Source organism: Corapipo altera, unplaced genomic scaffold (assembly GCF_003945725.1).
Source record: "Corapipo altera isolate COAL_440 unplaced genomic scaffold, ASM394572v1 61167, whole genome shotgun sequence".
NCBI classification, from domain to species: Eukaryota; Metazoa; Chordata; class Aves; order Passeriformes; family Pipridae; genus Corapipo; species Corapipo altera.
Window position 1 is genome coordinate 390985 of NW_020884949.1, and position 14699 is coordinate 405683.

A 14699-nucleotide genomic window follows, 5' to 3' on the forward strand; every position below is an offset into this window, starting at 1 on the left:
TGGTTCACAGCTGTAATTTCACTGATGTCACAGCAAAATAAAGTTTAATTTCATGTGTTCATACATTTCTCACTTGTCATTTTGTATCTGAGCTACTGTAAATATCCTGGGGAGATTTTCAGTGTAAGAGCAATTATCTCTATTATCTTTGAACAAAAAAGGAAAAAAGTTGCTGTGATCAGAAACTGTACAGTGCAGCCATTTATTGCCACTTTTATTGAACTAGAACACTGTGCAGCCCCTGTTTAAAATGGGTTGAAAATTTCACATAACTCAGAGGCCATAAATACAAATAAAACTCAAGATCTTGGAAAGTATCCAGACATTCCTCTTCATGGGCAAAATTTTAGCATGATCAAAAATGTGATCTGTTGTTTTCAATGGCAAAACTTTCATCAGTTTGATCAGGGGCTTCCACTCAGCTTTTCCTTACCATAGCTCCACAAGCAGATGATGGAGAGAGAAAAACAGTAGAAAAAGCTTAATTGCTAATCCTTAATTTATAACTGTGCTTTACTCCTTCAATATGCAATGCCTTTACTCAAAATGTCATTCTCAGGGTCATTCTAAAAAAAAATAACAGCTATAAAATTAGAGATTGTTTAGAGCCAGCTAAATGTGTGACCTAGAAAAAGTTTGCTCTTTTCCACTTCAAATATTGTTCACTTCTTCAGCACTTTGAAAAATGATTGTAAGTGAATTAGTGATAGAATGTGATTTCAGAAATCCTATGCTGTCATTAAAAAAAAAAAAAGCAATGTGTAAATGAAGAAAATGCAAACTAGCAACCACCCATTCACAACAATAAAAAGTATTTTCCAAAAACCTGACACAAATTAAAAAGAACCAAATGAACAAACAAACAAAAAAATTCAGAATCAGTCATTCTCATCTGTCCTGCAATTTATGGAGGTGGTTTCAGTGGTTTCAGTGCAATTCAAATCCACTAACACAGAAACAGAACAATAGTATTGCTTTAGAGAAGAAAACAGGAAAAAGTTGCTCATCCTTTCAGAAAGATTCTGGAAAAGCAAAGATTAATCAAAGATTAATACAAACTTTCAATTCTGGCCAAAATCTCATTCAGGGTGCTAGATAAAGAATTCATCTCAGCTGTAAGCCACAAGAACAACTTGGTTTAGAACAAGAGAAACTCAACAAGCCTCACAAAACAAACAAGACTAATAAGCCAAAACCAAAAAAAAAGCCCCACAAACAAACCAATCAGCCAAACAGAAACAACCCTCGACTGCATTGTGCATTTTTCTGATGAGTTCTGGTGATATAACCTTTACCTGGGAACTAAATTTAAGGCATCTATTGCAAAAGGAAGTTTGTGTATTCTAAAAAAGCTACCCCCAAACCCTACCATAAATTACAGTATTTTAATCTATGGTGTGGTACAGATGAATGCAATACTCCTCCTCTTCCCCTTCCATGAGATAATATTGTTACTTTCTCTGATGCTTTCTTGTTGCCATGGCATCCTTTCTACCGTAGGTCTCTTCACCCTTATATTATTTCCCCAGTTGATGTTCAACCTGTGGTCATCTTCCCCGCAGGTCGAAAGCTTATAAATCAGTGTTCATTTTTGAAATTATACATTTGATCCGCTGAATAAGGTGTATCACTCCAGAGCTCAGACAGTTTGCTTTAGATGGGAATACACAACATTGTTTCTAAGCACACGAGGACTGATACTGTCCTTGAACAGTGAGCAGTTCATCCAAAATTTGTGTTTATATGTATTTGTTCAGCACCTAGCACTACGGTTCTGATCCCAAGGGGACAGACTGTCAAGCACTCTAATAAATGTCACTCCTTCTACTTGAATGCTCAATTTGTTCTGTCAATTTCCATGTGTGTCTGGCCAGGATGTTCATTTTCCTGACATGTAATCTATGCTGTGGCATGCATCTCCTTTAAAATGTTTGCCTATCCACCTCAGAGATTCTTGGCTCATACCACCTAGCTGGCTGCTGGCAGATACACCTACAAGGAGACACCTGCCCAAGATGAAAACCTTTGATTCTCAAGAGTATCCTTTCAGCCTATCTGCCTTCAAGTCCTTAGCTTCGATTGCTACCACTGTCCCCTCGGCTGCACAAGGCGAGCTCGAGTCCAAGAAGCTACTTCCCAGCCACTCTGGCTTCGCTCCGTGTGGCCCCAGCCCCGGCGGCGGCAGCCGAGCTGCTGCTCCCCGGGGAGCACACGAAGAGAGCCGAAGTGGGTCCTCGCACCTGTTACAACTACAAAGTCGGGCTCAGCGCACGGGAAAACCGATTCCTCCTCCCAAAGCGCAACAGGTCTCTTCGCACCACCACCACCCGGCAACGAAGTCACCGGGTGCGCGAATGGAGGAGCCGCGGTCGCAGTCACTCACCGGGGGTGCGGGCGAGGAGGGTCCTCCGCGCTTGGAGGAGCCACGCCGGGAGCTGAGCCGGCGCCAGGACTCGGCCAGACGCCCTCGGCCGCCGCCGCCCGTCGCCCCCTCGGCGGCGCTGCCCCGCTCCGCTCGCCCGGGGCTCAGTCGCCTTTGCCCCATGGCAGCAGCTCGGCCGAAGCCCGCCGGTCCCCCCGCTCCTCTCCGCGCCGCCCTTTTTAAGGCTTTACCGGCGCCGCCGATGCTCGGCGGAGAGGCGGTGGGGAGGGCGGGATGGGGAGGAGCGGCGCCGCCCGCCCCTCGCCGCTGCAGGACTGCCCGGGGGAGCCCCGGTGCGGGGCGAGCGCCTCACCCCGCGGGGATGGACCACGCGGGGACGGGGAGAGCCTCGCTCCGCCCGGGTAGCGCTCGGGACAGCGTCGTATCCCACAGCATTGCAAGTTTTAACTTGGGGCCGGCCGTGAATTCGGAAACTGGCATGGGAAGAGAAAGGGTCAGACAGATGTACTTTGCTTAGACATGACAAGTTATGACACCTGTTCACCTCCTACCTAGATCTTGCAAAAATTTTGCCAAGAGGCTTTTTCTAATTAAACTGCATCAGTAGTTCTAGGGAAATAAATTAGTCGTTTCCCTACAATACAATAAGTTCATTCTTAATATCCAGCAACAGACACAGAAGCACAGCTTTCACACCAAGCCCAGCGTTTTTCCCTTCTGTTTACACTTAGGGGGTTGGAAACAGCAAGTCAGTCAAAAGATGGTATGGTTCCTACTGGTACTGTGACACACCTTTGGGGGGCCTGCTTTTCTTTCTTAAAATCGACAAGGAACATCTCTGAAATTAAGTTTCCCAACTAATACCAGAAGGGATTCCTGCGGTGCTGGTCAGAGTCCTGATCCAGTATCCCCTACTAGGTACCTTAGGAACAAGCATATCGGCTCATCAGCTCCGTGTGCTGAGCGCAGTGCCACAGAGAAAAGCTGCCTCTTCTCTGCCCTCCGAGCTCACTGCAGTATATCAAGCATACAAGCTCAGGCAACAGCATTGCAAGGTAAATATTTAATTTTCGAAAACCAACTAAAACAAACAAACAAACAAACAAAAGCCTACATTGACACTGTTTTCTAGTAATCATTAAAAACCACAGTGAGCGTTTTGCAGGCATTAAATCATTGGTTTGCATTTATGATTTAACCCTTTTACAAAGATTTCTTAAAGACCATTTTACTGAAACTAAAACTGCTACTTTCTCAAGTAGCTGAACTATTTTAAAAAGATGATATGACATTATGATGAATGATGTTATTCTAGTTATAGCCACAGTACATAAGTGATTTATGAAAGGATATATTTTCCTCACAGTGTATCTAATGTGATAATAATAAGCAAGAAATGTGGGTCAGAGTTTCCAAAGAACACACTAAATTGTCTATTAAATATGGGTTGGAAGCTAATGATTAAGGACTTTATTGTGGCTTTAGGTAGTTTGATGGTCTCCAAACTCCTAAATACACTCCAGACTGATTAAGTACCTTCCATTCAATGGAGACAGATGTTATTGGGAGGGCCTTTTCCTTCCAACATCTATAACTATAGCAAGTTACTTCATTTGGGTGAACTATTCTCATAAGTGCTTTTAGCTTTATTTATTCCCCTCTGAGGCACATCAGCATTTGGTCAGCTTTGCTGATCATGTCATTAGTTTTATAATTTTTAATGACATCTATAGATGACTTCCTCTGATGTCTCCTCTATCTGCTAGTAATAACCATCAAATTCCCCAAATCACATGTTTTCCTTTAAATATGCATTAGAGAAATCTAATGGTTTTCAAAGCCCACAAAAATCTGTAAGCAAGTTAGTTTTTAAAAAGTCAAATTACATAAACCTCAGAAGACAAGCTCTTATGGATTTTTTTTGGGAGAGTGGGGAATAAGAATCTCCAAAGGAATTAATGGATAGGATACAAAAATACTTGTGTTACTGATTTGTTACTGATCTTGTTTAATTGTTTTCCAGATGTAGTATGAAGTTTGGTGCCTTCACCTGTTTAGCTACACAGACAGCACTATACTACTTATTCAGCTCACAGTACCATGTTAGATATACGAGAAAAGAAAGCACGTTTTTATTTAAGATAAACATAGCAAACATAGCAAAAAAATAGCCAGACTCTTTTAAATAAGCTGCAAACTTAAAAAAAACACAGTCAAAACCAATTAAACCTCAGTAAGTCTAATATACAACACAGATCATTTGAGTAGTATCAGAAAGTCAAATTTTGTGAAAAGCAAATCACACATTCACAGACATGAAAATACTGGATTTTTTCTGATGTTAAGATTGAAGTTTTAGCACAGAAAGCTTCCTCCTTCTTTCTGTCTGTAATTAATCCAAACCTGATGACCTAAGTGCCAAGTACCTTTCGTATAGATCATCATAAATTTCAACTTGTTGCACGGTCTGCCAGCATTTAATGCAATGCGTTTGTTTAATAACCACATAAAAAGAATTGATTTCCAACATTTATAAAAATATTTATGCACATAAGCATATTATACACATCGTAACTCTATTCCACATATGCCTGTAAGTGTTGCTGTTATGGCCTTAATCAGGCATGGTGTATGGCTGGCAAGAAAGTATTTTCATCCCTAGCAGACAAGGACATGACTGCATGTTATTTGCACAGCTGGCTGATATTCTTATTTCAGGCATTCTCGTTCTACCTACAAACTTATTCTTCACAGTCATTTATAAGTATGTCCAAATATTTATCAAGAACTACAAGAAAGCATGTCAATAGGTGGTGACAGAGCTCCATTTGCCTGGTTTAGATCTTCTTGCCTGACAGAGTCCAAGACCCATAAACTTTTAGGGACAGTTTGAACTGCTTAGAGGCTTCAGACAGTCATTCAAGAGTGATGAAAAGGTTTTTTGTTTCACTTCGCATTAGCAAGACAGAAGCTTTAGAATGATTTATGCTGGAACAGGCTACTGAAGGTCACCTGGTCCAACCCTATCCTTAAAGTAGCTTTGTGTAGATCAGCTTGCTCAGGACTTTGTCCAGTCAGATCTTGAAAAACCCCAGAACTGAAGATTTCATTGCTTCTTTGGACAATGTTTCAGTGCTTAAGCATGGTCTCAGCAAAAAGGTGTTCCCTTAGAACTAATTGGAATTTCTCATGTTCCTACTTGTGTTTGTTTCCGCTTCTTGCTTCACGATACAGCTTCAAGGACATCCTGGCTCCATCTTCTCTACACCTTCCCATTCAGCAGTTGGATTCAGCAATCCAGACTCCCTGGCTCCATCTTCTCCACACCTTCCCATTCAGCAGTTGGATGCAGCAATCCAGACTCCCTGTAGGCTCTGTCCTTCAGGCTGAACAAGCCTATTCTCCCAGTCTCATCAGTCATGTGGATGAGGCCTTCTGCAAACATCTGGAAGCAGCCTCGCATTTTCCAGTCCTGGTGCTCCCAGGAGAGCTTCAGCCACCCCGATATCTGCTGGAGACACACTACAGCCAGGCAAAAGCAGAGTTTGGCTTGTTCAGGAATCTGCTCTAAAGAGTCCCATAGGACAAGGACCTGAAGCAGAGGAGGGTCTAAGAGTGGTGGTTGTTATTCAAGGATCACCTCCTCCAAGCTCTAAAGGAGTTGACTCTGGTGAGCAAGGAAGTCAGAGAAAAGACCTAAAGCTCTGCATGGATGAACAAGGAGATCAGGGCAAAACACAAATATGAGTGAGAGTATATAGAAGGGGAAGGCAGTGACAGTGGGAGGAATACAGAGATACTGTCCTAGCACACAGGGGTGACATTGGGAAAGCTGATACCCAACGGCCATTGGATCTGGCAAGGATGTTTTGATGAAAGGTCTGTGAATGAAGGCCCTGTGGATATTTCATACTTGTGGTATAAGAAATAAAACAGAAAAGCAATCATAAACATCATGTAAATATGTACTATTCCTCTCCATGTTTCTGAGAAGAGATTTTGGCATCCTCTTCCTGTTAGGGAAGAATTTATTTGTGTATATATATATATATATATGTATGCTTTACGCAGACTCAGATTCCTGTCCCAGCAGCATAGTGCTGCCAGTGCTATTATTGAGAGTCTTCTGTGGCACTGCCATCTTTGCAAGTCTGCTATTGCTTGATGTTGTAGGGTACAGGCAAGACTTTTGGGCTTTTCAGGCTTGTAGTTCTGCAAGTAGTTCTGCTTTTTGCCTCAAACTCATGAGATTCCTTTTCAGAGTGTGGTCCATAACATAAAAATATAGGTTTTCAAAGGCAAATTCAAAGGAATTGCTTATTATTAAAAAGCAATTCCTCACAAAGTTTCCTTCTACTACAGAGAGAAAAAAAAAAAGACAACAAAACAACACCAAAAAACCCCAAGAGCTTAAGTAAATTATTCACTTCCCTTAAAATGGGAAGAACAATGTTTTATGTTCTTTCATGTATCTGCTGTTAAGAGTGGGTCATACACCTCTGCCTTTTATCACCTGCATTATGGAAGATTTTTCTATTCTCTAGTTTGTAGAGTTTTAATTAAGACCATTAAATACATCAGAATCAAATTCTTCTAGGAGCTGTCTTCAGAAGTTCTACACTACAGATTGCTGCTATTGTTTGTATTTCCTAACTAACACAGGTGTTTTTTTTCTTTTTTTGTGCCTTCCAATTTTGTAGAGAGACAGATAAATCAACGCCACTGACTAGTAGTGATTGGCGGATACTTATAAAATTCTTTTTTAGTTCAACCATAACACGTCACGAGAGAGGCAAGACTTTAACACAACACAGCTTTGATTTTGAAAGGAATGACCAGTCTTAACTGCTTGCACAATGAATGAAGGTGATCACACACTTTTCTAGGTAATACACTATTTAGGTAATAAAATCAGCCCTGAAACTCACTTAGAATTCATATTCTGAATATGTAATGAAAATATCTCAAATTCTAGATTTTAGGTAATAAAGATATTTTTGTTGAAATTACTGGAAGTTACCCCATAGTACAACTTATTTTCTAAAGCACAAATGTACAGCAGTCCCTAGGTCTTGAAGGTTATTGGTGGAACCTTTTAAATGAAATACTGTTTGTATCATTGACAGAAAAAAAAAGCTATAAAAATATAGGAATAGACTTCTTGTTACAAAACAGACTAAACACTGGATTAAAAGTTTGTTGGGGTTTTGGAGCTTTCTTTAATTCCATAAAATGTGAAAAATGTGGAGGTAGAGTTTTATTCTACCAGATCACTAAAAAATGAACTTTATATTTTGATGTTCATCTGAATCATCATCACAGGATAGTGGACTAAATAGAAAAGCACTGTTGCCAATTTATGTCTGAAAAATTAAGTTAGAGTGACCTCCGGTGTGTCACAACAACTTTAAAAGTAAAATAGGTGTTATTAATCTCTATCCACTTAATTTCATCTAATGCCTTAGCCATGTGATTATTCTTGCCTTGCAGTGTTCAGGCAGGATGACACTGTGAGCAGATGTTCATTTCTTGAGTTACTACTGGAAGAAGCAGTATGAAAGAACATTGGTGATTAGTAACTTCCCTTTCTAAACCAGGCCTAGTCACCTCGTCGAAGCATGACAGGACAAACAAAGGCAAAATTTTTACGGTTTCTAAGAAGCCTTTAGTGTACTGTTTATTCAAGCTGAACTCTCACTACAGAGGGAAGTCATTTTGAGCACAGAGTGCAAGATAAAACTTTCGACATTTAAGTTTTAATTATGCTCAGTTTTTCTTTCTCCCATCTGTTCACATCAAAAGGTCAGTCTCCACTACAGCATTGTCAGAAACATTTGCAATATCTTAGAGAGTGAGTAGACACAATGAACAAATACTCTACAGTATTTTTTCTAAGGCTGTCATTCATCTTATGCAAGAAACAGGCAGCAAATTCAGAACAAAACAAAGAATTGCTCAGCTTGGAATTTAGCCTATTTTTCACATAATTGTTAAATTGAATATTCATTTCAAGACATGTTTAGTACTTGGTAGTACAGCATAAACAGAACATTTGATGACACAACATATTTGTGCTTAGACAATGAAACTTGTCTGTAATCCAAGAAGTGAACGTTTTTTGTGAAGTTACAGAGAAAGTATCGATGCTCATTCTGACTTCAGGAGAGGGGTCCATAGAGTTCAGATATATAAAGTCTAGGAAACAATGTTCCTCTTAGGCCTCATGCTGAAGATAAAATATAAAACACCATGGCATTTCACAATATTTGCTCTTTTGTTTAAAATATTCAACTGTCAATTAATGGAGACAAGTAAAGAAGTCAATTACAGCAAGTCATTGAATCACAGAATGATTTGAGTTGGAAGGGACCTCAAAGATCATCTCATTCCAACCTCCCTGCCATGGACTGGGACCTCAACTACTAGATCAGGTTGCTCAAAGCCCCATCCAATCCGGCCTTGAACACTTCCAGGGATGGCATATCTACAACTTCTCTGGAAAAATGTTTCCAGTGCCTCACCACCCTCACAGTAAAGAACTTCTTCCTCGTATTTAATCTAAATCTACTCTCTTTCAGTTTAAAGCCATTTCCCCTTGTCCTATCACTACATGCCCTTGTAAAAAGCCCTTCTCCGGCTCTCTTGTGGGCATTCTCTAGGTACTGGGAGGCTGTAAATATGTATCTCCAGGTCTTCTCTTCTTCAGGTTGAATAGTTCCAGCTCTCTCAGCCTGCCTTCATAGGTGAGGTGCTCTAACCCTCTGAGCATCTTTGTGGCCCTTCTCTGGACTTGCTTTATGGCCTTCTTACGTTGGAGGGTTCAGAGCTGGATGTGGCACTCTGGGTGGGGTCTCACAAGAACATATTAAAGAGGCAGAATCACCTCTCTCAACCTGCTGGCTATATTTCTTCTGATGCAGCCCAGGATATGCTTGGTTTTCTGGGCTTTGAGTGGACAAGCAATTATAAAGACCTGTTTACAAATATCTGCTAAGTATCCTGGTCTGTAGCATAGATCAGACTATATTTTTGGTTACAGCTGTCAATGACTTTTCTTCACCAATGTAAAACTCAAAGAGAATATGAGGAGTTATACTTTCAAAAATGGCACTTTTTTTAACAATAATACAATTTATCTTTACACAGCCATTATTTTAAATCACACTTTCACAAACCAGCATGAATTACCATCCTAGCCTTAAATGACTCAGTGCTAATGCAAGTCCACAGTCCAGCGCTAATGCAAGCCCTTCAGTCACCAAGTAAGGCACAATGGTATAGTGAGATTAATCTCAGTACTATTACTTGGCTCTAAAAACCCGGGTCAGTACTTGAAAACCGAGTGGATTCCCTCAGCATATAAATTACTCTCTACTTATTGTTACCTAAAAAACCCAGGTGTACTAATTTGCTATATGTCTAACATGGAAAAAATATCTTCTGCATTTGTCCCTCAATTAATTTCTCTGTTGAAAAAAAACTATAGCAAACTAAGGTGTTCCTGTGCAAGTTTATCTCTATGGCTTTTGCACTCCACTATAGTAATTATATTTTAGTAAATGTATGCAAAGCTTTGGGGCACACTAACTTTAAACAGGTGAAAATACTTGACTCCTCCCTGTGAAAATTTTGTATTGCTGAATTAATTGTAACTCGCATTGTGAGTAATGGATCTTTGCTGACTATATGATTGGTTATCAGGGATAAAACACTTAAGTACCAAGGGCAACAGAAGAGATGCCAAGGTTAGTCCATTCAGATGAAATGAAACAGAATCCTTGCTCTATTTTGTGTCTCCATTTCCCTGTTAGACTATTAGGGCCCCAAATAATAACTAATTTACTGTCTTGTTCTCTCTATAGAAATCTATCATAACAATGCTTGAGTAGCAGGGCTGAACACCACACAATCCAGAAAACAATTTGCAAGTAAGGAAGTGCAGCTTCCAGGAAAAGGGAGGGAAAATATTTTTTTTATTAATTTATCAGATTTTCCTGTACACTGTACAGCAGTTCTATGGCCCCTGCAATGCCCTTTTTATTTAGTTAAGGAAGGAGTAGAGACATTCAGTGCGAGTACAAGAGTTCTGGAAAGCTTGGTAATCCTGAAGGACCTTTTTCCTCACTTTTCTTTGTGTCTAAAAGAGAATTTCTACCCTTAGAAGACCATCCAATACTGAGAGACCACCAGTTTGAATGAGATGTATGTCTTCCTGATAGATAGAACTGGTTTATCTCACCCAAAAAAGTTATTAATTCACCTTTCTAGATAAACACATCATAATCTTTATCTATCACTGTAGGTTTGCCTTCATTCTCCTAGAGATTCTACCAGACTTAATTCCTAGCTGGAATGGCAGTGACACCAGAATTGCTTCATCTGGCTACTAAGCACCACTCCTTCAAGAAGACAAACCCTAAAGGGGATCAATATTGAAATGGTCCAGCCAATATTAGTGATCAAATTTATATGAGTAAGTCCATGATCTTCTAATGTATTTCTTACTTCTGATGCCTGGCAGATGGGAGTTTAATAATTCAGATATTATTCACAAACATAAAGACTGACTTTTATTGAGTTGAACATCATAACATTTTCTTTCAAATAAAATGAAGATCTCAACCCACAAAAGCACTGGGACCCATACTGAACTTTAAAATCAATAAAACTGCCAGTGATTTTTATTGAAGCTACGTCTGCTTCGTGAATTATTGCTGAATATCCAAGTACTGCTATGTGAGGTACAAATGTGCTAGATTTGATTTTTATATCACCAACATTTTAGATGAGAAAGCTGGCCCTATGCATTGCATTCAGTAATAGTGTTATTAGATACAAGTCCCAGAACACAAAAATGTGTTTACCTTTGGAGCTATATACAAATTTAAATAGATCAGCACTTGAAGCTTTACAAACTTTTGCAAAATAAAACCACCGACATTAGTCTATTGAATTCATTCCTTTGATTGTAGCACTCTGGAGGAATTTAAATGAGTAGAAGAAAGCAGTATTTTATGCACACTTCAAAGTCAGGAATGGAGCTATAGGGGCCATTTTCTAGTTAATAATCATTATCAACAAGTTTAAGCCTTAAACTGTTAAGTGTTATGCTGCAGTACAAAGTTGTTGGTATTTCAACACAGTTACAAGTAAAAAGGTTTTCTAGTCTTAAGTATATAGAAAGAAGATTTTTTTCAAGACTGGGTTAAAAAATAAAACAATTGGCTTCTTGGACATTTATCTCCTTAGCCTACACAAGATATTTTCCACAATTAGTGATAGACATCTTTTTAACCTCAGTTGTAACTTCTGAATTCTGGAAATAATAGTTACCATGGTACCCCAGGTTCTTGGAGTGGATTAATTCTCTTCCATATTTGGTACTGCTCTCTTTTAATATGATCACATACTCAAAATGACTGATGAGTTATATCAACAAGAGAATGCTTGCTATCACCTAACCTTCTTTTCTACTGAAGCGACAGTCACTTTGATCTTACAGCAGAGATATATGCTATATTAAAATACAGATTAATTACTTTTTTACCTATTTTTTAAGACATAGACTACACAGTCGAAAGACAGTTAAGCAAAGTTTTCCAGACTTTTTTTTTCAAATACTTGACCATTTGATGCTGTCGATTTTTAACAGAAATAATTAAGTTGGTGTATGAATGCAGTAGGTATGGATGGAAAAACCTGCACGTCCCCTTGGACACACACATCCTAGTGCTTACAAGTATGTGTGTATGTATGTGTGAATAAAAAAAATGAGTAAATGAAGACCACAAGAAATCAAGTGTGAGTACGTAAAACGAAATTGCTTAAAGATTTCATAAACAAGTATCACATTTTCCATCAAGAAGATTTTACGCTGAGTGATATTGCACCACTTTTTGTGCAAAACGTGTGTATAGTTCTTAGAGATCATTTCGCAATGAGAAAATAGAGCCCAGAGTCCAAAAGTCCTTGTGGCCAGCTGGAGACCCAGGTTAAAGCAAAAAGATAGAGGAGACAGGACCTGTGCTACAGTCCTCTACTTCAGTGTCTACAGTAAGCATCATTTTTATTTTTGCTAAAACTTACCTAACTTGGACAAGGAATTATATTGTTTAAAAGGAGCAGTCCATATGAGTGTAAGGATCTGATTCAATGTACATATAGTGCAGCTGGAACAAGAGCATCTGGTAGAGGGTAGGATAAAAAGAACAATTCATTGTTTTTACAGGTATGGAGCTATAAATGTACAGTGTGATAATTTTATTCCAGAGAGTGACAGAATACAAAGTATAACTTACAAGTTTCATTAGCTAGGTTATTCTCTTGTAAAAAATACCCCAGCACCAGTAGCATCTCAGGAGAAGGGTTTTTTTTAACATTCAGATGTTATAAGCAGATACCTTAATGATCAAGATCCCTTGATCATTTAAAGGGATTGCACTGAGGCTGAGTTCTTTCAGATCTGATCTTGTATTAAATCTACTGTAACAAGAAGAAAAGGGCATTGCAGGGGCTGCATGACAAAATTCAGGAAGACAGCACTATTTTACCTTAGTTTATTAAGAAAATAGTGAGCTTGGGGGCATGAGGGAGAAGATGGGGAGATGAAAGAAAGGAATATAAACTGATGGAAAAAAAGAAGACAAGCTAAAATGATTTTACATGAGCCACAGAGAAGAACAGTATGCCAGAGAGGAGCTGTCACAAACACATGGTGCACAGGGGAGAGGAAAGTGATCTTTTTTAGACTTCAAGGGGTCTTGTACTCCCCTGATTCCCATCCTATAAAAAAAGGGAATTGAAATGGATAGTTGTTCTTTAAGGGATATTAGATATTTCTGAAATTATTCATGACCAAAAGAATTGTGTACTTACACATCAATAGATACAAGTGAAAATCAGAGGTATTGCTAGTTGATACTGTTTTTCAGGTAGTGTAATTGCCCTACACATCCAAAGCATGGCCAGTATACCACTCCATTGCAATTATAGAGATTGTGGGGAAATATTGGGCATAATTCCTGCAATCACTTGCCAAAATCCAAAGAGGTTGTCATTAAGGCCTGGTTAAGCCATGTCAGCTTGCGGTGACATTGGAATACATATAGCAGAAGTTATTTTTGAAAATCCATTATTCAAAGATCATAAACCTGCTTTTAATTTTACTGAATGATCCTGCTAAATACAAACAAAAATTTACTAAGAAAATTATGCATTTATTTAACATCAGGCAAAAAAAATTAGCATTGATTTGCATAGCTCTTTAACACCTTCTACAGTATTTTTTTAATTAGCCACCTGCTCTTGTTATGCATAACATCTATTTATGATTCTGCAGCCGAGCAATTCGTGGAGGTAATGGTAGCATGAAAAGCAGATAGTTTAGTCTGACCCATTCTGATCACCATCAGTCTCCATATAAAAAATTAGTATGTTGATCTGAGAGCCTGCTGAAGACCTCAAAAGATAAAAGGAAAAATCCAAACACACAAAAAAGCTAAACCTAAGCTTTTTCATGTGAACACATTTTTTCTATATACTTGAGCAAACTAAAGTCATTCAAAGATTTTCTGCATACTGATTATGCTGTTGCAACAGACTCAGTACTCAGAAATGTTAAGCTGTTTAAAGAGTATACATAAAATAGGTTTTGGTTATAACTTCCAGAAATAATAATTTAAAAATCTTATTTAGGCATGTTATAGTAATAAATCAACAACTTCTGACATGCTTCTAGTCTAAAGTTAATGAGAACTTATCCTAGACAAATTGGAAAATTTGTTTCCTAAGTTCTCTTCAATGTGTTAAGCATTGAAGAGACACAATTCATTTACTGTAAAAAACACAGTCTAGAAATATTTTCCTAACTTAATGGCTTCCCCTACATTTTGTCAGTTAAAAAAAATATCTAAACTGCTTATGACGAAATTTTCATTTCTTTTGAATACATTTTGAAGAAGGAAGGAGTTTTTAAGATATTTCACTGAGAAACCTATGAAGAGTTAAACTGGAGTAAGAAGGGGAAGGAGGGGTGGAGAGGGGAAGGGGGAGGAAGGGAACAGAGGAGAGGGGAAGGTTTGGGAAGGGAAGGTTTGAGAAGGGAAGGTTTGGAAAGGTTTGGGCAGGGAAGGGAAGAGAAGGGCAGAGAAGGGAAGAGAAGGGCAGAGAAGGGCAGAGAAGGGCAGGGCAGGGCAGGGCAGGGCAGGGCAGGGCAGGGCAGGGAAGGGCAGGGCAGGGCAGGGCAGGGCAGGAAAGGGAAGGGAAGGGAAGGTTTGGGAAGGGCAGGGAAGGTTTGGGAAGGGAAGGTTTGGGAAGG

The 14699-nt window shown here is 39.1% G+C and overlaps 1 protein-coding gene across 2 annotated transcripts in view; it reads right to left on the reverse strand.

Moving 5' to 3' along the window:
• The window catches only part of TRPM3 (transient receptor potential cation channel subfamily M member 3), a 415263-nt gene that overhangs the window by 382459 nt on the left and 18105 nt on the right, over positions 1-14699 (reverse strand). The window contains exon 1 of one of the 2 annotated variants that reach the window (XM_027662907.1): positions 2384-2563. The exons of the other annotated variant lie outside the window; for it this stretch is intronic. Coding sequence (XP_027518708.1) covers positions 2384-2545 — 162 coding nt within the window. The 5' untranslated portion in view covers positions 2546-2563. Of the gene's footprint in view, positions 1-2383; positions 2564-14699 lie in introns of those variants that run through there. 2 annotated transcript variants of the gene reach the window in all.